At 37.9% G+C, this 25226-nt stretch overlaps 1 protein-coding gene across 1 annotated transcript in view; it reads left to right on the top strand.

Moving 5' to 3' along the window:
- cacna1ia (calcium voltage-gated channel subunit alpha1 Ia) overlaps nucleotides 1-20823 on the top strand; it is a 109597-nt gene extending 88774 nt beyond the window's left edge. The window contains exons 28-35 of the mRNA XM_073857335.1: nucleotides 1056-1134; nucleotides 1292-1413; nucleotides 5449-5838; nucleotides 13702-13848; nucleotides 14487-14624; nucleotides 16252-16420; nucleotides 16543-16778; nucleotides 18109-20823. Coding sequence (XP_073713436.1) covers nucleotides 1056-1134; nucleotides 1292-1413; nucleotides 5449-5838; nucleotides 13702-13848; nucleotides 14487-14624; nucleotides 16252-16420; nucleotides 16543-16778; nucleotides 18109-18729 — 1902 coding nt within the window. The 3' untranslated portion in view covers nucleotides 18730-20823. The remainder of the gene's footprint in view (nucleotides 1-1055; nucleotides 1135-1291; nucleotides 1414-5448; nucleotides 5839-13701; nucleotides 13849-14486; nucleotides 14625-16251; nucleotides 16421-16542; nucleotides 16779-18108) is intronic.
- Nucleotides 20824-25226: the final 4403 nt, after the last annotated feature.

Here is a 25226-nt window from a genome sequence, read left to right as displayed (position 1 = left end):
TTTGTCCTGTTCTTAAAAGATAGCCCATTATTTAGCATTAAATGGTAATAAAGCTCAGCTGTTGTTTTATCATACCCACTGGCACGGCCTATAAAACAACATGACCAGCAGCATCGTGTAACCGCACAAATTAAGTTAATGCGATCAAAGCTGATTGTTTTATTCACCATTTTACACATTCAGAGCTCTTTCACACTGTTTGCATAATTACTGGCACTTTGGGTTCGCTGTTGTGCGTTATTGTTTAGCTCCCTGAGTTTTATCTTAGCTCTTGCAACATCTGTCTGGTTGTAAATGCAGCCTAAACTCAGATGCACCTAAGCAGATTTGAACCTTTCGAGCGTGCACACTCCGTGTGGTTTGGCTCCATTAGGACACAGGTCATTTCATCCCATCAAGAGGGTTAATTCTGTTCCCAGAGCAGCGCCTCTGACATGACCGCTACTTCTATCAGTCATTTATGCACTTTCTGTAAAATCACAAATTTGTTCTGCTTCAGTTAGCTGCAGGTGCAACAGTGGCCTAGTGTACGACTGCAGAGCCACACACACTGCCAGAGCAAAGACAATAAAAGATGTACATTGCATGTTTTTTGTCTTTTTGGTTAATGTTATGTCTGTTCCAGACGCTTATCCCATCTGTGCTGAGCCCCAGGGTGACATTTCCTCTTTGCAAAAAGGGAATTTCTACTTTGAGAGTTTAGATTAGAAAGACCTTTGCATTACTTTTTATAGATTCTGAGAAAAGCTCGGTTTTGTTTGCTTATCTTTTGCATCTGTGCATTTTTGTAGACACTTTGACATAAAAAGCATCCAAGCCATGCATTTTATCAGTATGTATGTTCCCTGAGAATTAAACCCATGAGCTTTTGCACTGCTAATGCAATGCTACATCAGCTACACTTTTAGGAACTCTTTGTCCTTACCTAGGTCAGTCACTTTGGTTAAAGCCTGTGCTAAATGATTTAATGTAATACTTGCTTCCTCTATATTGTGCCTTTATGTGTGTGTGCATGTGTGTTGGTTTTATTAAGTTGATCTTGATTTTTATTTCAGGTGGGGAATCTTGGCCTGCTCTTCATGCTTCTGTTCTTTATTTATGCCGCTCTTGGGGTGGAGTTGTTTGGTGAGCTGGGTAAATACATTTGACTGTTCCTTGTGTCTTCAAGTCTTTTGATTTCATTTTTTGATATTATAATATTAAGGCTAAAGCTATCAGATGATGACATACAACCGTTCTGAAGCACTTGATAGTATGCAACCATCTAAATGGCTCTGTCTGTTTCCGTCAGTGTGTAATGAGGATTACCCGTGTGAAGGCATGAGTCGTCACGCTACCTTTGAGAACTTCGGCATGGCGTTTCTCACTCTCTTCCAGGTTTCCACTGGTGATAACTGGAATGGTATAATGAAGGTACAGTACAGTATATGCAATATGAACGATTACTATGCAACAGATATATAGTTTTTAATCTTATCTTCACACAACAGATGTTGCAAATAGTACACAACACACTGATAACAGAATTTAGAAAAAAAACTGTTTAAAGATTTGTAAATGCATTATTAATGCAGTGCAATGTTAACTGTTTTGTTATAGTTTATAGAGTCCACATAACAAATGTACAGTAGTGGCCAAAAGTGATGTCTGGTTTGGTAAATTTGCACAATATTTGCTTTTATTGCCCCAAACATATAGCCTGGCTAAAACCAGACAAGTCTCATAGAGAATGAAATGTGGTCTGGGAACCATATGCTCATTTTCTTGTATTTGAGGCGTGGTTTACGATTGCCCAGAGCCGTTTATTGGGCGCTACGAATGTCTATCAAATGGGTCTGTACGTAGTTCACAGCCAATCGTTTCAATTATACCAGATGACGTATGTAGAGCGAAATAAGTTCAAACGTAAACAACTTTTATCGGTACGTGTGCACACAGCTTAAAGCTATCCAACTAAACCGGTAGCTGTATATTGTATTGAAACCAACACAATTTAGGGGCAACCACAGTACAGGCTTAATGACAATATGATATTAATAAATACCACTTACTATTTATAAGTTAATTGTACTTCGTCGACGATGATGCCTAGCAGGTTGGTCCTACAGTATAAAACTCCATGGTTATCATGTCTTGCCATATCCAAACATCCTTCTTGGATATGAAATTGTTTAACGCCAAAAGTTGCTCTTTACAAACTTGCGTTTAAAACTACTTCGAACACTATCTAAGGCTGCACTGAAAAGTAACTTTGCGTCTGCTGCCGTGTTATAACAAATAACAAAACTGCTTCGGTGTGTCGCATAGACATCGTCATCGTCTTGCTGCCCCTCCCCTTTCTGTGATTGGTTCCCTATTTCAGGGGCAAAAAAGGGCCTTAGTTTCCATGCTAGACATGCAGCGTGAATACATTTGTGCACACGGCAGCATGGGGAAACCCAGGCTACCAAAAATATAGGGCGGTTTCCCAGACAGGATTTAGGTTAACCTAGGACTAGGCCTTATTAATATTAGGTCTTTTAAGAAGTTTTTACAAACATACCCTACAAAAAACACTACAGATGTGTATCTCAAGACAAAACAATGTCAACGAAATAGGTTAAATTGAAACAGGACTAGATGTTTTTAAATTAAAGCAGCTTAAACATGCATTTTCGTCTGGGATAGGATTATCTTAGCATACAAAAAATGCCAAGATAAAAAGCTCATAGGTGATAAAGTAAATTCATTTATTAATATTTAACACCGTTTATTTGTTGGTCCATTTTTGTGGTAATATTGTCGTGGTTTTTGTAAACGTTGCATGTGTTTAGGTCTCCTTAAATTTTTCTCAAAGCTGAGCTTTGGTTTACACTCCAAACACACCAATGCAACATGTATACAACATTTTTAATACCGTATTTTCTGGACTATAAGTAGCACTTGTTTCATAGTTTGGGGGGTCCTGGAACTTATAGTCAGGTGGGACTTTTACGTCAAAATTATTTCATATGAACCAAGAGAAACCATTACCGTCTACAGACGAGAGAGTCCGCTCGGTGCTGCTCCTGTATTTATGTCATTCAATGGATTCAGTGATGTGGAATGACTTTTTTGAACTTGATTTGGCTTGTTGTGTTAATTTAGCCTATTCAGCCTCCCAGGTATGTTCTGTATGCTATTGTTTATTGCGTAAATAACTGTTTATGTTACTTTAACATGTACGGACACCTATTAGCTATAGTTTAGTTGAATAACTTGCTTGAATAACTTGCCTTTCCAGATTAAACGTTTCTTCTTCAGCTTGGATTTTGTGAAATCATTTTCTAAATAAACGCGACGTATAGTCCAGTGCAACTTATATATGTTTTTTCCTCTTCAAAAGCATTTTTGACTTATGCGACTTATACTCCGGAGCGACTTATTGTCCAGAAAATAAGGTATTCAAATTATTTAAAAATTATTTGAATAAAGAACGAAGATGTCAACTCACTTTTTCCCACTGTTGTTTATGTGCGTGTGTACATAACATATTCAACATCATATTGCCTGATTAAGACTTTTCTCATCACTTTTGGTAATTTCCTTATTCCTTATTTTTCTTTAAACAGTATTGTATCACAGCGTCTTTCATCATCTGTCATTTCTCATTTTGTCTTTCTCTTCGTGTGTAATACAAATCAATAAGAATAAGTCTATAAACAATGTGTTTTTTATCAGCCTGTGTAAAGACAATCTTTCCTAGTTTCACGTTCTCTCCCCAGCCAGGCTTTTAGTATATGACAGGAATTTGATTGAAAAATGACCAGCTCTGCGTATTCAGCACAGTGGTAATGCGTACCTGAGGAAATGAGGATGTATTGGTGCGATATAGATGCAGAACGCCCCTCCACCCCACACACCAGGGAGGGTGTTTTGATGGAGGATGACAAGCTCCCCCATTAAGTTACACACACAAGGAAGTTTATGGGTGATGGAAGCATGCAGCGCGTTCCTGGCAGCTAAAGCACCATAATCAGAGCTCTAAATTACAACCTGAGCTCCTGCGTACCTGCCGTGAGCCACCAAGCTCTCCAGCCCGGGCCGTACACATGAGTGGCCCTGCGAAATTACAGCGAGAGTTCGCACCCATCTGCCACTCAGCCGTTGTATCTTTGGAGAGGATAAAGAGAGAGAGTTGATATTACATCAGAATTATTTAGAACGAAAGTGGCATACTGGGATTTGTTTTTATTGTTTGAAACAGCAGCACGTATGCTAATCAACCTGCAGATGATATGAGACGGATAGGGGTTGTCAGCTGTCACGCTAAGTACAGTTTACCAGCTATAGTAAATATTTTGTAATTTAACATCTTTTGTTTTATTGATGTAATTTCACAATGCAGTGTAATGTTTAAAATTTCATTTCATGTGATCAGTATTCATCTACTGTAGTAGCAGTACTATAACAAAGTATGCTTAAGTCTGGTTTCTTTCAAGGTTTTTTCTCTAGTTATACATCATTGGAGTTTGGTTCCTTGCCATTGTCACCTTTGGCTTGCTTACTGGGACACTGCTGCTTATTAATATTGTTTTTTTGTTATATAAAAGTCCTACTCATATCTTAAAGGCACCCTTAAAGGGACAGTAAGTAGGGTTTTAAGTGTTTTATTAATCAAAATCAATGTCTTTATTCATAAATATGTCCTTGTTGGTGTCAAATTACCTTTGCCGGTGATCTGACTTTTCTTTGTAAGCTTAGAATTTCTTCTCTTTACTTACATTGAACGGGTAAGTCCAAGGAGGCTTCCATATCGTTCCACCGTATTGATAAACTATAATAGCAGAGAGGGACAAAAAGCACTAGCCTACCAAAGAGTTTCCACAACGCGTTTTCATTCAGAACACGTGAACCATCTGCAACGGACAAGGAGATCAGTGATTACATAACGGCTACCGTAGTTGCAACACGCATTTTGGAAAGGCGAGGCGCCAGAGAGCACTGTTCGTTTGAATGCAAAATACAATTTCACCACTAGATGGGGGTAAATCCTACTTATTGCCCCTTTAAACGCTTCCTTGCAATGTATATCTTCTTTGCAATGTACAGTAAAACACAGACAAGCAGTGTGACGCAACCCATCAAATTTAGTGGACTGGAACTAACAGTATAGGTTGAATAGTAAATTGCATTGTTCCAGTCCTGTATTCTGATTGGCCACTGACTGTGCATAATTTTCTTAAAGCATAGCTGTGACCTTTTTGCAGAGCCATACATAAATGTTTTACATAGAAAAAAATACATGCATAACTTTATTATACGGTAACAGTTATGCACTTGAGGATTTGCTATATTGCGAATACAGTCCTTGCTGGTCTTTTTACTTCACTATGTGGGCACCCTTCAGCCATGCCTTTATTTTCAATATAGCACAGGTTCTCATGCTTTATTAATGAAATATCATGACTTTCTATCTCTCTCCTGTAGGACACTCTTCGTGAATGCCCGCCAGGCGAATACACCTGTAATCCCAGCCTGCAATTCATCTCGCCGCTGTACTTTGTGAGCTTTGTGCTGACAGCCCAGTTTGTTCTCATCAATGTGGTCGTGGCAGTGCTGATGAAACACCTGGACGACTCGAACAAAGAAGCCCAGGAAGAGGCCGAGATGGATGCGGAGATTGAACTGGAGCTGGCCCAGGGAACGCTCTGCTGCATCGGAGGAGCGGGAGGAGGTGGAGGAGGCGGAGGTGGGGAGAGGACTGGAGGGGGGATTCAGGCAGCTGGCCCAAGCTCTGCTATTCAACCTCACTCCCCAAACACACTCCCGGGGACCTGTGAGCCCAACAGTGCCAGAAAACTCTACTCCCCGGCCCAGGTAGGACACTGGCACTGGCAGATTGAATGATAAACAGATTGTTGATGGAGGAAATTGCATGGATAGATTGATGGGTGGTTAATGTAGAATAAGCATTGGATTGAATTTATGGTTTGTTTCAAGGATGAATGGATGGGTGGTCACACTGATAATAAATAGATGGATGGAAAGATAGGTTAACACTGATTAATGAAAGAAAAGATTTAATTTATGATTAAGTGGACAGAGGACTGATGGATGGATGTTCAAGGAGACAGAAGAGATTATTGATTGAATGATAGATGGATATCTGTAGAGATTGTTGATGGAGGAATGGATTAAGATATGGTTTGGTTAGACAGATGGTCACAGTAATTATGAATATATGGATTGATGATTGAAGGATGAATGGATGAATTATTGATTATATCGTTTGGTTGAATGAATCAGTAGTAGTGTTTATGTTAACAATCATTTGTCTTTATGCTTAGAAAAATGTTAGTGGCCTTTCCTCGTGAAGTATGAGTATGATTTGGATCTGCTAAAAGGGCAGAAGAAGCATAATGAGGGGAAAGAGAAGGCGCATTCTCATTACAAAGCCTCGGGACTCGCCTCAGCTTGGGTACCGTCGCTACGGCAACACGTTTATGTCAGTCTGCGACGCCCCGAGACATGTAAACACTGAACTATAATTAATCACTATTTTTTAAATTAAATTCTGGATAAAATTATTAACTAGTGAATTAGATCCAACAATACGATTCAGAAGACCCTTGCGTGTCCACTGTTAAACACCAAACTGCTAAAAATTGAGTAGTGAGTGATATTATGGTGCGGGGGTGTAGACACTTACACAAACGCAGCGATGACTCACCATCAGGCAGCTTTTGTGGAGCTATTATTGTCTTTACCTGTCCATTTTTAGCTTCTGCAGCAAATTATGTAACTGCTGAGAGAAGAGGAAAAGCGAGTAGGATGAGAGAGAGAGAGAGAGAGAGAGAGAGGTATGAAGTGCTACTATAATTAAAGGTTTGAATTCATCACAGTGTTAAGCACATCGATAGTGAAGCTACATGTGTCTATGCATCTTATTGCTAGTGTTTGCAGTTTTTTACAGTTACCTCCAGTCCTTTCTTAATAAAGGTTAAAGGCTCCAAAATTAGGACAAAATCCTAAGTATATTTGGTTAACCTCCTTTAACTGGGTAAAAATCTCTGGAATCTTCATGAAGTTATTTTACTGTGGACTTAGAGGACTTTGCTGAAAAGTGCTGATTCTGCCAACAAACTGGTATTTCAAAATGACCTGAGGCTGGAATTAAGCAAATTTGAAACGAAAGTATTTGATGAACGTATTTTATAAAATATGCAGAAAGCATTCGATCAATATCATTATCTCATTTTCGACTTTTTTCATCTGAGCACTTGTTTATAGAGTACAGTACAATAGTTAATAGTGGTCATGAATCACTCTCAAAAGCCTTGTTGTTATGTGGAATAGTAATAGCATGAAGTGTATTTCATGGGAAAAATAACAGTATATAGGTTACAACGTTAGGGAGAATAAATGTTGACAGAATATATGGCTTTTGGGCAAACAATTCCTACACTTTGTAAAAAGGTTCAGAGAGTTAAAAAAAAATCACACATATTTCTCTGCAGTCTAGTTTATAATTTAGCATTGTCCAAAAACCTTTTTTAAAGCTGATGTGTATCTTCAGTCAATTTTACCCCACCCTATTAAAAATACCAGCTTAAACCAGACTGCAAAACTGAGTTTTTTACATGTAACTGAGACCTGTGTATTTAAAATTCTAAACTGAAGTATTTTGGCTTCGCCTGCTTGGTTGTGTCTTAGCTTAGCAAGCTTACCCTGCTAATTTATTGTGTTGTGGTTTATTTATTATATTTATATAAATTGAATCCCTAGCATACCCAATAATAAACCTTATTACATTCATAGCTTGAGCTTCAACAAGAGTAAATAGGGGCTTGTGACCATAATATGTCACAGGAGTATATTTGCAGGCGATGTTAGCACGTATAAGAGCACTGTAAAAATTGAAAAGTTCAATCAACTTAAAAAATTACTTTGGTAACACCTGAATTTTTTTTTATTAATTAATTTTAGCATTTTTTAAAGTTGGTTCTTTTAGATGATTAGCCTTTTTTGTGATGTTACCCCTCATTTGATGACCTTAAGTAATTGCTTTAACCTCCTAAGAACAGGGGTCTCATTTATAAAGCATGCCAGTTCCCACACAAAGGTTGTGATCTATAAAAAACAAACTTGATGGGAGAACGGGCTTGCATGGTGGGATCTGAGGATGATTCATGTACGCACACTTGCATGTGATCTGTGATTTATAAAGTGAACATTGCATTGTTTTATAAGTCTTCATATTTTTTTACATATGTCATTTTTGGCTTTAGTGCGTATGTAGACTTTAAGTAAGGATCCTACGCACAGTTTTATAAATGAGACCCCTGGTGTGTCCACATACGTGGACATCACGTTTTTTAGTTTTTTGCATCATAATACTTAATTCTGTGTAACTGGAACCTGTTGTACACAAATGTGGACAATTACCATCTCACAAATTTCAGTGAAATAGTCACGCATTATTTTGCTCAATTTTTCGTGGCATTGTCACATATTTCCACCATTTTACGTGCACATGCCACGCATTTCTTTTCCGTTCATTTATTGGTTACTTAACTGTTTTTCCTATTTTCTTACAATTGTCGCTTCGGTTTGGGATTAGAACAACTTTCTGTTACATAAAATGACATCCTTACCCAAACCCAACTCTTACCCTAACGCAGTGCTTCTCAATTATTTTCTGTCACGCCCCCCCTAGGAAGAGGTAAACATTTCGCGCCCCCCCAAATCTCCGCCGCGACTGTAAATAGTATAATTTGCCTATAAAATTACACATCTGCAAAACATTGTATCCTTATTAACATTGAGAAAACACAAAAAGAAAACACAAAAAAAGAAATATCGATCAACTTACAACAAAGAATAACTTTATTAACATTGTTTTTTAGTCTGTAACAGAAAAGACTTAAAATGCATCAATTTGCCTGAAATAAAAAAATCAATCCTTATTTAAAGTATAATATTTTTTGACCATTTGATACTGAAAAATTAAATATAATCAATACATAACACAAGCGGTTTACAGCGTGATTGGCTTGTAATGTCTTTAAAAATCACTTCCTGAAAAAGTATTTTCCATGGGGTCTCGCCCCCCCCCTGGTGTCGCTTCGAGCCCCCCCTGGGGGTCCCGCCCCACTATTTGAGAAGCACTGCCCTAACGTCAGGCGACAATGGTTTAAAAAGCATATGAAAAATTGGGTAAACCAATACTTGAAGTGACATCCTAAAGCAAACAGCAAGTCTAACCCCAAACCGAAGCGACAATTGTTTAAAAATAGGAAAAACAGTAGAGTAACCAATATGTGAAACTGACACGGAAAAGAAATGCGTGGCATGGGCACGTAAAATGATGGAAATACGTGACAATGTCACAAAAAACTGAGCACAATAATGCGTGACTATTTCACTGAAATTTGTGAGATCAGGTTGGTAATTTGTCCACGTTTGTGTACAACAGGTTCCAGTTACACAGAATTAAGTATTATGATGCAAACAACTAAAAAACGTGATGTCATAAAACAAAGCAGTGTTCACTTTATAAATCACAGATCACATGCAAGTGTGCATACATGAATCAATTTCAGATCCTACCCTGCAAGCCCATTCTCCCGTCAGGTTAGTTTTTAGATCACAACCTTTGCGTGGAAACTGGCGTATCTAGCCCTGTTTTGTGTGCACGTGTCAGTTTCACGTATTGGTTACTCGACTGTTTTTTCTATTTTTAAACAATTGTCACTTCGGTTTGGGGTTAGATTTGCTGTTTGCATTGGGTTGTCACTCTAAGTATTGGTTTACACAATTTTTTCATATGCTTTTTAAACCATTGTCGCCTGACGTTAGGGTTTGGGTAAGGATGTCATTTTATGTAACAGAAGTTGTTCTAACTCCAAACCGAAGTGACAATTGTAAAAAAATAGGAAAAACAGTTAAGTTACCAATACATGAAACTGACACGGAAAAGAAATGCGTGGCATGGGCACGTAAAATGGTGGAAATAAGTGACAATACCATGAAAAACTGAGCAAAATAATACTTGACTATTTCATGTATTTTGTGAGATCAGGCTAACAATTACACTGCTTCAAAGAAAAATATTTGGTTATATTTATTGGCTCTTCCTAACCCCAAATAGCTGGAAGAAATCAGGAAAAAAAGACAAACCAAAGCACGGGTCTTTAAAGAGGTTAAGTATGAAGATTTTGTAGGTATTTATTGTGGTAGTATTTAACGTTGCTTTATTTATTTAGCACTTTTCATCTCTGGCTAAGTAATACCTGCTTCCCTGTGCTTCGGCTATTCAAACATATCTTTCTTTATTATGATATGTGAGAGAGATTAAGATCATGGGTTCAACCACAGTTCAGTGTGTATTTATTAAAAGACATATTTTAAATGCAGTCTAAAGTCACCTCCCACTTCAAACATCTCTTGTGAATTGTGCCTTGCCTACTGACACACTGACTGCAGCATTTCAGCCGAACAGCTCTTCTTATTCTCAAAGCACTTTAGCGCCTGCTCACGCTGTGTGCCATGGTCAAGAAAAGTAAGGAGTCACATGGCACTGTCAAGTACTGTATGCATATCGTGACTATTTACAGTATATATATAAAAGAAAGGAGTAAGAGAACTTGTTTATCTTGTTGTGAAGAGATTTTTCTAGACCTTTACCTTTCGTAACTGAAAATACTGACCTGTTCTCTAATAACTAAAACCAATTAATATGTAGAAACGTCTAACACGCACTGCTATGTTGTGTATTATAATAAAAGTGTATTTCAATACATCATCCATAATCATGATTTGTGAGTCCTGTCGTATTGATTCCATATTATGCCTTTAATACCCAACATACTGATCCATAAATAAGCTGTTTTGCCTCAGAAGACATTTATTAATGACTACTGGAGTCATCTGCATTACTTTAATGATGGATGCTTGTGCAATATGATTTTGGACAAAAACTAAGGTTTTTGTGCATGGTTGCTGAATGAGACCCGATGTGCGTAAACATGCTGGTCTGTGTAAAAACAGTGTGTACTGATTAGGTACTGCACGCTCCCCGACGGCACATCATTATTGCTCATGATCAGCATTGTGCACAGCTGAAGCCAGCAGAGGAAAAACAGACCGAGAGAATGAGAAAGACAGGACCACGGAGAGATGCTCGCCATGTCTTTCATCCATTTGTAAAGCACAACCCTCAAAAAGTGCAAGGCTGGCAGAGAAATGCTGCTTTTCCGCAGGTTCACACCTGTTTGCAAACCTGTGCCGAGTAATCTGCCGCTGGGATGCTGACAGAATGCTCATTAAAAAGCACACAAAGGCTATGTTTGTATTCAACCTTGCGTGCACGCTTCAGGATTACGGAGAGCCAGGTAAATTCCGCCTGTGATTTTAAGAGCTCTAAAGTACCGTTTGCTGTGATGCTGATGAGCTCTGTGCCTCCCGTTTGCCAAAAATCATTAAATCTCCATCCATGCCAATTATACAACACTTTCCTGCTCCATGTGCCTGCTACGGTTTATAAGCCACGCTCGCGCTGGTAAAACCATATCACCTATACACATAAAACTTGAAAATGATTGTTCTTACACTGCAGACTGACCACAACCAGACCCGAGCAGCCCATTATCTCTGTGGGTCATGACTGAAACCATATGTGGTTACATAAAGCCCTGTACCATATCTTTAAGTAGAGGTGTGTGTTTGATCTTTTAACACTAAACACTGTGTGCTAATCTTTAGGGGTTAATAGCAGCCTGTGACTACGAATCGGGCTACAGATTACAATCCTACTCTCAAGTGTTGCTGAGGTGAATGTTGGGACTTTGCCACAGTGTTTGAATTATATCCTTTATACAGTACAGTAATGATTGGTCTGATCAATTTTTATGTAGCTCTAATTAGTCGTTTCCATTTGATTGTTTATTTATGTAGGTAATCAAAAGCATTTTGACTCGTAATGAACCGACATTGATGCAAAATAACGAAAATAAATGCTTGCTGTTAGGTGCATGTGATTGTGTAAGATTGATTCTTTACTTTGACTGCTGCCAGTGTTGCCCTGCAGAATAAATTAAATACCGAGCTCCCATAGAAAGGCGGCTGTCAGATATTTAGTCTTCACATTTTATCTGGAATCATTCATAAATTATTTATTTTGATAGTTTGATCTGAACATTGAGTGACGTGCCATTTACGAGGTACCGTAAAGAAAACTTTAATGTATGCACGCATACGTTTTTGAGTGACGTGTGTAGTGCCCTTAAGGCCTTATTCAATCAAAACTTTTGAAGCGTTTCTTGTATTTGTTTGTTAACTTATTTTTGGAAATACATGTCCACAAAGAATTTTGCTAAAGATATTGGTATAAAAAGATTGAGCCCTTCTATTACTAATAGGGGACAATGCAAAGCTCTATATGGCTGATGAAGAGTGCACAAGCTCTGCCATTAAAATCAGACATGAGACAGTAAACAGTAAACAAGACAATTTCCATACACTCAAGATGACTTAAAATTATCAAAATTGGACAAAACAAGCATTAAAATAAGCTAAAACAAGCAAAAATCAAGATGATTCTTATTTTTATTTTTATTTTTTTGGCCATTTATTAGCGAATATACATCTGTCTAGTCATTCCAAGTTCTATTTAATTTTATGTGGAAAAAAAATGAGTGAGTGGGGGGCCTTCAAATATTGTCGTGGGCAACTAGGGGGCCTTAAAGGATTAGTCAATTTTCTTAAAAAAATCCAGATAATTTACTCACCACCATGTCATCCAAAATGTTGATGTCTTTCTTTGTTCAGTCGAGAAGAAATTATGTTTTTTGAGAAAAACATTCCAGGATTTTTATTTTATTTTAATGGACCCCAATAATGCAGCGAAACGATTGTAATTTTTGGCAAGAAAAATAAAAAATATGCACTTTTAAACCACAACTTCACGACTTCCTCCAACATGACCCTCCAGCGCGACCTCACGTAATACGTCATCACGTCAAGAGGTCACGGATGACGTATCGAAACTACGCCTCAGTGTTTACAAGTGTGGAGAAAGAGGACCGTTCCGACGTTGTTGTATGTGGAATGATACTAATTAATGTCTTTGTGTCAGTTAATTGTTTAAAATGGTCCGCAAATGTGCGTTTCATATACGTAACACGTGACCTTTCGACGTCATTACGCAATTACATGAGGTCTCGCTGGCTCGTCACACAGCCGGAAGAAGAAGAGAAGTTGTGGTTTAAAAGTGCATATTTTTTATTTTTCTTGCCAAAAATGACAATCGTTTCCCTAGATAAGACCCTTATGCCTCGTTTTGGATCGTTTAGAGTCCTTTGAAACTCTGTTGAAACTGCAATTTTAAACTGCATTAAAACTGTTAAGTGTTGGGGGTCCAATAAAGTCCATTAAAATGAGAAAAATCCTGGAATGTTTTCCTCCAAAAAAAAAACATAATTTCTTCTTGACTGAACAAAGAAAGACATCAACATTTTGAATGACATGGTGGTAAGTAAATTATCTGGATTTTTGTTTAAGAAAATTTACTAATCCTTTAAAGTGAAAAAGGTTGGGAACCACTGACTTTGAACCCCATCTTGCAGGGGAAAAAGAACCCAGTTGCCCCCAATCAATAATCCTGCACATACAGGCACACACAGTGAGTTATTGGTAATAACGCAGTGATATTAAATCCGGTGATGTGTGTTTGTATCCCAGGAGAACCTGTGGCTGGACAGTGTCTCTCTGCTCATCAAAGACTCATTTGAAGGAGAGATGCTGATGATTGACAACCTCTCAGGATCAGTCTTCCATCATTATTCCTCCCCACCCATCTGCAAAGACTGCAGGACTCACCCACAAGAGGTACCGACTGAGAATGAAACAGTGACTGTTGTATTTGAGTCTCACAGTATATAGCATACTTTAGATAATTGGTCTTGGATGAATATGATAAGAAATGTTTGCTTCCAGAGGAGACACATAAAATGAGGAGAAACCATGCACAGTTGGCTGTCCATGTGCTGTGTAGGGAAAACCAACAATATGAAAGATACCACGTTTGTGATGTTTCTTTATAATAGGCAATTTTGAAAAAAACAATTGTATTATTTATGCTACTATATCATATCACTGAATGCAAAGAAATTGATGTACACATGCAATCTCCAGATGGTTGTATTCATCTCGTTGACAGACATGGACAGGGGCAGTTCAGTGAAGGAGTAAACCAAGCAGTAACCTCCACGCCTGTCATTCTTTCATTGTGCCTGACTGTCAGCTTATCAGTCTGTTTTCCTATCCCCTGTCTCTCCTCTTCATCCATCTATGATTCCCGTGTGTCTATTTCACTCTTTCTATTTGCCTTTTAACATCCCTCCACTTGAATTACCCAAAATCTTGTCAACCATTATTCAACCACAGTTCGATGTCTTGACACTTTTAAAACTGGCTCACAGTGAAAGTGCAAATATTGAAGATGATTTTTCTTTCGTGACCCACAGCAGATTCACATGGCTGAACTGGAGCAGGCATCTTTACGGTCAGAGCAGCTCTCAGATAAGTCATCTTCACCAGCGCTACCCGATGACCTCAGTCTGGATGAACAGAGCGTCTACCAGATGGCTACTAAGGAGAGCAAGGTGAACTCTCCCCCCAATGAAGATGACTTTGTAATATCTGAATGCTTTTTAATTGGTTAAACTGAAATTGAGTCAATCACTTGATCAAAGTCAATCTCTTGAAAGGTCATGTAAGCTCTTTAAATGACATTCTTGAGGTAAAGGTCATATATGGTTTAAGATAAACCCTGATAAACCCTTAAAGGATTAGTCCATTTTCTTTAAAAAAATCCAGATAATTTGCTAACCACCATGTCATCCAGGATGTTGATGTCTTTCTTTTTTCAGTCGAGAAGAAATTATGTTTTTTTTTTTTTTTTTTTGAGGGAAGCATTGCAGGATTTTTCTCGTTTTGATGGACTTTAATGGACCCCAACACTTAAGGGTCTTATCTAGCGAAACGATGGTGATTTTTGACAAGAAAAATAAAAAAAATGCACTTTCAAACCACAACTTCTCGTCTATCTCTCGTCCTGTGATGCGCCAGCGCGACCTCACGCAATACGTCATCACGTCAAGAGGTAACGGATGACGTATGCGAAACTACGCCCCAGTGTTTACAAGTGTGAAGAAAGAGGACCGTTCCGACATTGTTGTATGTCGAATGATACTAATTAATGTCTTGGTGTCACTTTATTATTTAAAATGGTCCGCAAATGTGCGTTTCATCTATGTAACACGTGACCTTTCTACGTCACTACGCAATTACGTGAGGTCACACTGGTGCGGCACAGGACCGGAGATAGACGAGAAGCTGTGGTCCAAAAGTGCACACTTTTCATTTTTCTTGTCAAAAATGACAATCGTTTCGCTAGATAAGACCCTTATGCCTCATTTGGGATCGTTTAAAATCCTTTGAAACTCAGTTGACTTCGTGTTGAGTTAAGTATTAAGTGTTGGGTTCCATTAAAGTCCACTAAAATGAGAAAAATCCTGGAACGCTTCCCTCAAAAAACACAACTTCCTCTGGACTGAACAAAGAAAGACATCAACACCCTGGATGACACGGTGGCGCGCAAATTATCTGGACTTTTTTTTTGTTTTTAAGAAAATGGACTAATCCTTTAAGATTTACCCTGCTTTTACTCTTCATAACAACTTTCCTGACATTCTGGTGTCTTATTCAATAAGCACATTGTCAAAATGGGAGAATAAAACTTTGTTTTTAGTCTGACTTTGTGAGAACAGGCCATAAGGTGGCTGTCGAAAGAGAAAACTTATTAATTTTTCTAGCTGTTTATGATCACATATGCTCAATCACCAATGAAAAACCTGCCTCTGGAAATGTTTACATTGGATCCTCCGATCTTCCTCTATCTGCTCAGTCATAATCTTCTAAATCTCAGACAATGAGGCTTTAATGAACTCTAAACTGACCACAGACTCACACTAATTAGATGAAATCAAATAACTATGTAAGCAGTTAGTCTACATCCCGCAGTCTCATGGGACATGTACGTCTTCAGAAGGAGATGATGTAGCTTTGCTTCTCAACCAGCCCAATATTTCTGAAGTCTTCAAACATCTCTGGCTATTTACTATAAATACATCTCAGTTGATCCTAATCATACCTTAATCTCTTTTACTGTAGCTTCGAATTAGCTCCTCTGGGATCCTGAAAGTGTTAACATCTTATTTCTCTGCTCAGGAACGGAGCTGTGATGAATGTCTGACCTCAGAAGAACCAGGAGGGAAAGATCACAGCAGGTTGCAAAGACCCTGTCGGGTTTATAGCTCCGGGGCCGAGGAAGGGGCGGCGGGGCCTGGTTTTCAAAGTCCGCATCAATGTCACAACACACCTGCTCGTCACAGCATCGGTACTGTGGCACTTTCACAGCACTGCTGGCACTGTGCTGGAGGAAAATTAGTGACTTATTCAGTGAAATGTAGACTTACTTCATCATAGGCTGTAATGTTGTTTACTTGTCTTACTGTGAAGGTGGAGTACCCTGTAGCAGTAGTAATCAAGAGTCCGCCGAAGTCTCTGGAGGTTCGAGTGGCTCTAACACTCCCATTCATCTCCCCGCTGAATTCTTCCACCCGGCAGCCGCGGCCCTCCCTGCTCCCCCCAGGGGCCGACTGGGACACAAACCAAGAGGGCTTCGGCTGACTTCACCAGCCTCGTGGGCTTCTCTGCGCTCTCCTGGAGCCAATACCAGACTGCTTACCACACAAGTATGAGCTCATGTTGATATACAGCACATGTATTTGTTTAGCCCCCTCCTTTATAATGTGATGCAATATAGATTTTATATCAAATATAAAGTAATGATTTTAGATAAAAACATTTGTATATAAAAGTAAACGTCTGCATAGTTGGATGAATATTTTGGTAACACTTTATTTGAAGGGGTGTTCATAAAACTGACACGACACCTTCATAATCATGACACGTGCTAAGAACATGAAGGAAATTTTATGCATGTTTATGACAACTGTCATTAAGTGTCCTTTGTTCAATTATGTTATTGCATGTGTAATGCAAAGAAGAAATTTGTTCGTTCATTCGTTATATTTTTACATCAACATTTTGGACATTGTTGGAGATGTCTTTATTATGACAACTTGACATTAACCAATACATCATAACTTGCCATGACAACTTGGCATTACCAAGACAACATAACTGACCACTTTTTACCAGTGATAGAAATTGAATTAGTCATTAAAATGTCATTAAGTGTTAATAATCTGTCATGTAGTTTTATAACAGCGTCATGAATATTTTTCTTGACCTCAACTACAGAGGTACAAATATAATTTGTCATTTTAAATGTCATTAAGTGTTAAAACTGTTAATACAAATAGTTTTATAACAACATCATGAATATTCTTCAGTTCGTATGCGTTTAACAAATAAAATCAATCATTTAATAATAATAACAATAATAATTAAAATTTATAAAATTATTTTTTATTGCATTTAGAGACCAATTCACCTAAAATTAAATGAACACAGTACAATAGTGGGTTAAGCCATGCAGCGTTGGGTCCATATCGCACATTGTGCACATACATAAAGTTGAGTATAATCTTTTGACATGTCTGTTGCATTTTATTAAGATATTTAAGATTATTATTTGACAAAGTATTAACACTTAATGACAGTTTAATGTAATGTTAATCCATACAGCTAGGTAGTTTCTCAAGTTTGATAATTATTCTGTTATGTCATATTTATGACAAGTTATGATGTATTGGTTCATGTAAAGTAACAAAGACATCTCAAACAATGTCATCTTCGCTTTAAAAAATAACACAAATTACACTTATTGACCATAAATGTGAATAAAATCTCCTTCATGTTCACGTGTCATGTCAGTCTTATGAACACCCCTTCAAGTAAAGTGTTACCAAATATTTTTTACTGTTTAGAATACATTTGCAAACTTTTTTAAATTTTTCATCTCCCAGCATGCTGCAAAATTTTTTATTAATTCAACAATCTTGATTTCGCCCAACGCTTACAATTTCCTGCTAAACATCTTCCTCTCTCTCCCTTCAGTATCCATCTCACAGTGACTCCTCTTTGGCTACGGGCAGCTCAGAGGGCAGCCTACCCACTACCATGGAAGAAGGGCTTAGTTTCATTGCGTCCGCCCCCCAAAACCCAGAGTTCCCTTTGCCCCTGATAGACACTCTCCTCGATGAGGGCACTAGCCTCTCCACAGAGACCCTGAGACCCAGCCCACCAGCTGGCCACAACCTCCACACCACCAGGGGGCACCAGCGTAGCAAGAGCAACTGCGGAGTCAACACAAGTAGGCAATGCTCCATCGATCCTTCTGATGAGGATTTTGGGATGGTACGGTGCAGCTCTAACCAGACTTGTGACAGCCAGCAACTCTCTGAGACCCCGAGTAGCCTTTCTCTCACGTCGTTGCTTCTGCCGAGCTCTCTAGTGCCGACGTCCGCGAAAAAGTGCAACAGCACCGGCAGTTTGGACCTTGCATCCCAAGAAACGGAAGGAAAGCATGTTTTTGCTAAAGAGCCGCAGGGTAATCTCACCAGCCCATGGAAAGAGAGGAAGGAGGGGGGAAGAGAGAGGCAGTCTGAAGCGACGCAGGGCAAGGACGGGGAAAGTACAAGCCAAATAACAATCGTGGGCTCTAGTAAAAATAGATGAAACTCTACCTAGTGTTAGTTATTTCTGAGGCCAACTAATCTGTCTCTGTTTTTTCAGAGAGCGGTATGACTTGTGGCTCTCCATCCAAAAAAAAATCTCTCTATCTCCCTGTTTTCATTTGTGACCTGTTACCATTTTGTATTTGCTTGGACTGGTTTCAGTAAGCGTCCGACAGGGCCGTAGAGTCACCGGGTGGAGGGATTTGAGAGAAGCGGTTCAATCCTTCAGTGCATGACTAGACACAGGAAGGGATTGTGCACGCAGCTGTCTGTACACCCTGAGCGATCATTTCAGGGAGACAATAAGCAGTACAGGCAAAGCTTGCCATATGCAGGATCGTGTGAGGAATTGGGTTGGTTAAAAAGATCAATCAAATGAATATAAACATATAGAGAGAGAACGAGAGAGAGAGAGAGCAACCAGAGATGAATAGAGTAAGGAAGTTTTCTTTTGTAATACAGGACTTATGATTCAATTTGGTAAACGATTTAAGGACATTACATTTTTTGCAGTTTATGCATTTATTTGTCAGTTTGTTTTCATGTTGTTGAGGTGAGAGAAAGGCCTTCCACCTTGAAGATGTGTCCGTCGCATGCTGTGTGTCTTGCCTGTCTGTCTGATTATTTATTTATTAGTTTATTTATTATTTATTTATTTATTGTTTTTTAGTATTATTATCATTATTATTAATTATATATTTAATTAAAGTGCAAATGTAGAAATGTTCTTTTGCATTGGGATGAAAGGAAAATATCGACAAAAGAACAACGAACAGTCCACTGCATGACGGAGTCTCTCCAACCGAACAAATACGAAACCACACCAAGATGTCAAAACTGGACGAAAGCAGGACGGTTTTTACAAAGTTTTTATTTTTTATTAATATGCTTTGGATTAAAAAAACAGGTGACATACGTCAGGTTGTCACTTTGTCCTCTCCACAACCCCGAAACATTTCTCTATGTGACTTTATTCCCTGCAAGTGGCTTCCATTTTTATAATTGTGGTTAAGTGGAGGGGACTTTTTGTATGCTTGAGTGAAAAGGACCAAAGGATTAAACAAAACAAAAAAAAGAGAAAAACTGGACTGGGGATTACTATTAACTCTTGGATATTTTTTGGAAGGTTGAAAACAGCCAGACAAAGGATGGTGGGATCTAAACGCTTGGAGCTTCAACTGTATGTTGTCCCTTGGATGGCATGTCAGATGAGTACAACTTAAGACTAAGTTATATTTAGTGATTTTTCATTTGGATAAAACAGTAATTAGGTTAATTGGATTTGCAACAGAATCAATTATTCATATGTGAATTTTCTTTAGCATGGTTACTGGATTTCAATAGGGCACCTCTTACTTATTATTCCTCCTCTTTAAAAAAAACACTCATTTGATCTTTACTCCATGTAGCTCAAGTAGATTCAATTGGTCACTGTATTCATGTGCAAATGGAGAATATTTTGAAAACATTAGTATGACCACTACAAATACCTATAGTTGAGCGTGTTGTAGTATTTAGTACCCCTGTTTTATTTATTTATTTATTTATTATTTTACACAATCCAGGTGAATTTCAAAATTAGGCTTGACCTGTTGATGAACTTCATTGTCATTTGATTGGTTGTGATTGTCTATACATGATTTCTGTACATTACGTTAGTTGTGTTGTGGTTAAATCAGGAGCAAGTGCAGGATTGTCATAAGCTTGCCTGTTCCACTCACGGTGTTGCCGCTGTATTAAATGTTTTTCAGCAGAACACGATTACAAAGGGCTTACTCACTTTTCGAGGTGTTCTTGGATCAATTTTGCTATTAGTGTGCATGACTTCAAGGGTTAGTCTGACACTACAGCAATAAAAAGTAGCTATGTGTGCCCCAAATATACATAATGATGTCAAAGTGATTCTTTTTTATATTTATAGTATTTACCCTTCGTAATGAGATGCACCGTGACCTAAACAGTCAGTTTTATCGCTTGCTTTTTTGTCGCACCCGGACAGGACACGGTGTCATACTGTACCTGCATGACGTGAGGGCTGATGAAATCGCATTATAAATGTCCAATCATTTGAAATAAACTGGCTGCCAATGATTCAGATGAGCAAATTAAGTTATTTTGAAATCTCAGGGCCTTGGAAAATACCACTACTAACTGCTCTGTTGCCAAGTCGAGGAGGACTGTGTGTTTAATTTTAATGTTGATTTATTTTTAGATTATGACAAATCATAATCATGGACAGTTTTACATTACACTCTTAGGAAAAGTACAAACGCTGTCATTCTGGCTCGCATGCTAGCTACCCTTTAAAAACATCTAATTTAAGTACAGATTTGGTACCAATATGTCTTTGAGGTACTACTATGCACCCACAAAGGTGTGCTTTCTGAAAGGGTACCATCCCTGTGACAGCGTTTGTGCCTTTTTCTGAGAGTTTAATAATGTGCTTAGCTATTGGTGACGGTGTAACTTGTTATGTAGCTTAATATGGATGCACTTAAGAGTGGATGCATTTGTTAAGCATCATTTCATATTTATGAAATGTTTATGTGCGTTTGATCTTCATTAACAGTATAGATGGGTGAGGTTTTATACAAAACTTGATGTGTCTGAACATATGTACATCCTTTTATATATTGAATTGCATGTGTGCTATGACCAATGCCAATGTACATGCATTTAAAAGGTGTCTAAAGCTTACATAGGTTTGATCAGTTTTCCCACCCCTAAGATCTTCCATTAGTAGTTGAATCTGTATTGAAGTAAACCCACCATGTTTTATTGATAAAACTACTTCTTCACCCATGAGACAGCTGCGGTCACAGTTTGAACTGGAACAGTTGACTGATTTCCTTCATAGGCACCCGCAGTAGCGTAGATCAGTTGTTAAGACATTTATGGCGCTTTTCATTGCATAGTACCCCATTTGTTGGGTCAGGTCAGCTTACTTTTGAGTAAGGTAAGGTGAGCTGACCCGACCTGACCCGTGGAGTACTAAGCAACGCCATTATATAGAGAGAGTTACAATTCTTGGATTTGCCGCTTTCTCCATGTAGCACTGCCCATGTGAAAATGTAAAGCCGATAGGTTCTGACAGTAAGCCTGCTTGGGGATGACCTTGTGGTGGGTCAGAACGCTCTGAAGTGTTGTTTTTCCACCTTAACATCTCTGCCCTCCGGCTAACTGTCCTTTAAATGTCAGCCGCTCCGAATCACATCTGCACACTTACAGGGCCACGGTGTCACCGGCCTAGGGATCTTCAGAAACGTGCTGTTTACAGATCATATCTGAATCTTTTATGTTAACATTTAAATAAAAAAATCTGTGCACCCGAATGGTGAGGTGCATACAGATAGGTAGTATTTCTGTAACTGTTTCTTTTGGAAAGTTATGGAGGTCGTATCCTTTCTATTTGACTCCAATAAGCTCCGGATCGTCCTTATCTAATCATTACAGCACTGGGAGAGAGTCTGTGAGATGTATGGAGAACCTCTGACACCATGGTTGCGTCGTTTTTTATCTCGGGGTTGAGTAATTACCCCGTCTGCCTGGAATAAAGCAAGCGCTAATCGCTAAGAAAAGTCATATGGGTAAAGTAAAAATGATTCTCCTACTTAAAGACAAAAAATTATCTTTAATAATGACCATAGAGGACAATAAGAGATATACACTTATGGTGTACTGTTTAGCCTTTCATGTGTCTCTATTGTCTGTACACTTCTGTAGGAAAAAAAGAAATGGTTCAATTGATTTGTGGGTGTTGTATTTTTGGACTAAATTGCAGCTTGGTGTACTCAAGTGCAGCCCTGAGTAGGTGTGTTTGAGCTCTCTCTCTCTCTCTTTCTCTCCCTCTTATTTGGTTTGTTTGGCAGTTACTAAATCAAGGCACTAGCACTCCGTCATCAGTGAGCACATCACTTCACACACCTGAAATATGGTGTTTTGCTCACGCACACACATACCAGTTTCGTCAATGTGACACAAAGCAAATCGCTCTTGACATGCCGCTCAAGCTCCATTACTGCAGCTTCAGCGCATTTATTGCAGATAAGAAAAAGATGAGATAAAAGACGAAACAAAAACACGACCCATAAACAACAGGAACAGAGGACCGAATGTAATCATGTATGCCTGTCAATCTTCCCCAGTTGACGCATTGTTGATACAAACTGCATTAATGTGAGTAATGTAAGCCTGACCTTACAGACAGCATAACAGATGATACCAAAAAATCTAAATTGAAAAAAAAAATTAAAACTCATCTATATAACAATCAAAATTAAAAGGCATGTCATGTTGCTTTTATCAAAATAAAAACAGGTGTCCAGTTAACAGGTGTCCTCTGCTGTGTTTTGGCACAGATTTATTGCATGTCAGTGATGAAAGCTGGCCATCATTAGCTGCCAAAAAATATTTAAAAGTAATAGACATTTGAAACGGCTGAATAGAAAAAATGTAACCCTGTCTTTGAAATCCAAGTTAAATTCTCAATCTAATTATGAGATTTAAAGCATCAAAGTTTGATTTCAATCATTTGACATGATCTTACTCAGTCAATATTAAAGATATCAAGGTTATATTTTCACAGAATGGTCTTTACATTATGTAGGATAGTTTTATATATAAAATAACTTTAGCTTGGTTTTCACAGGCAAGGTCACAAATTATTTTAGACTATGTTATTTGAAGAATTTTGATAAGGATTGGGCCTATGCAGTTAATAGTAATATAAATAATAAAATAATAATAATAATAATAATAAAAAATAATAATTTTATGTGTGCCAAGCAGTTGCTATATATGAAGAGTTTGGTTCCAAAATGCAATAAATTAATTTTGACTATTTCGGAAAAAAATAGTTTTCTATACCAAGAAAGTGAGAAGATGAAAAACGGTATTTTCTGTTACAAACTTTCACATAACATCTTTAGGTTATATAAACATTAAAAATTCAAATCCATAATTTGATTTTCAAAGATTTATTATAAAAAACTGTTTTTTTCCACAAAATGCAATAAATCCATGACTTTTTTTTTAAATGTTATAAATCTATTGAATCAATATATAAATGTGCATTCATCTTTGCAATGTTATATTCATTTAGTTGACTAGTGGTACACACTGATTAAAAAATAAACATTAATGGCATTAATCAAAACACTTACTTTGTCATATTAAGATCACTGTCATTGCTGCTGTCATTCTTGGGATGTTGTTACTGAACTATTTTCACAGCAATTAGCTTGATTTTTATTGGCTTCGCTTAAAATAATGGAAAGTTTTTCTTAAGATCGCCTGAGGTCAATGTGTTAGCATGACAGAAGCTTGATGCTGTCAGGAGAACAAGCAACCGGCCTTTTTCCGTCTCCCGAGTGCCTCTCACGTAAATTATTAGATGTTGATGGCTTACGTTTCTTCCCCGTCACAGAAAACCACCACAGGTTTATCAATGCCATTAAAGTATTATTTTGTTTTTGTTTGTTGATCATGAAGTACAAAGTTGATGAGGAAAACTAGGATTCTGTGTATTCAACGCTCCGCCATTGTTGTTTACAATGCATGGAATTGTGCGCTGTGATTTGTTGAGCGGATTTATTGCATTCTGCAGAGAAGGAAGAGTGTGTTTTATTGTGTTTTGGGAAAAAGGGAGAAAAGATTACCGAATCACACGGTGGATATTGTATTTTGCATAAAATTAAGAATTTATTTTTAAATACTGACCTGATACAATACTGATTTTGGCTCTCTTTTTTACTGGCATTTATTGCGTTTTGGAACCAAACTCTTCATATCCATTTGATGTAAAAGTTTGATCCCTGAAACAAAGCCAGTTGACATCCACTGTCAGCTGTGTTTGTATTGTAGATCACCCAGTTTTGGCCTTGATGTCGAAAGCTATGTGTTATGATTTTAATTGAGAGAAGATAGTCTGATAGTCATGCACATGTTGCTTCACAATTGCTTTGAGTCAGGTGTTATTAAGAGATGAGGTCTGAATTTGGAGATTGTTTTGTTTTATTCTCACTGGGGGTACGAGGCCCAGGACTGAATGAGTCAGATACAGATCTGTTTCCCTTTGGACCATCTTTTCATTGCTATGCAGGTTTTTTGGATATAACATAATTATGCGTGTGTTTCATTAACCTTCCCAGGCCTGAATGACAATTTTCTGTTAAAAACTTTGTATGCATGGTAGTGTTCATCAATATTCATGTTTTGCAAAGCTTGTTAATGCAAGTTCAATTTCAGTTAATCAAATTCACACTTTGACTCGCATCTGTTGTTATGCTTAATGATCTACTTTTGCTAATGAATATGGATCTCTTTTTTTAACCTAAAAACAAACTGTTAAAATCTTTACCTCATAAGACTTGTAACCTCCAGAAATGTAAAATGAGACAGCAGGAGTTTTAGGTCTAAGAACCCTTCTTGGAAACAAAACAGATAATCTTTCTTAGGGGTGAAACATTACAAATTCTTATTCGTAATTTTTGTTTGGAT

The sequence above is a fragment of the Misgurnus anguillicaudatus genome, chromosome 19 (genome assembly GCF_027580225.2).
Source record: "Misgurnus anguillicaudatus chromosome 19, ASM2758022v2, whole genome shotgun sequence".
Taxonomy (NCBI): domain Eukaryota; kingdom Metazoa; phylum Chordata; class Actinopteri; order Cypriniformes; family Cobitidae; genus Misgurnus; species Misgurnus anguillicaudatus.
The sequence above is the reverse complement of the archived record's forward strand: the minus strand, read 5'-3'. Positions and strand labels throughout refer to the sequence as shown.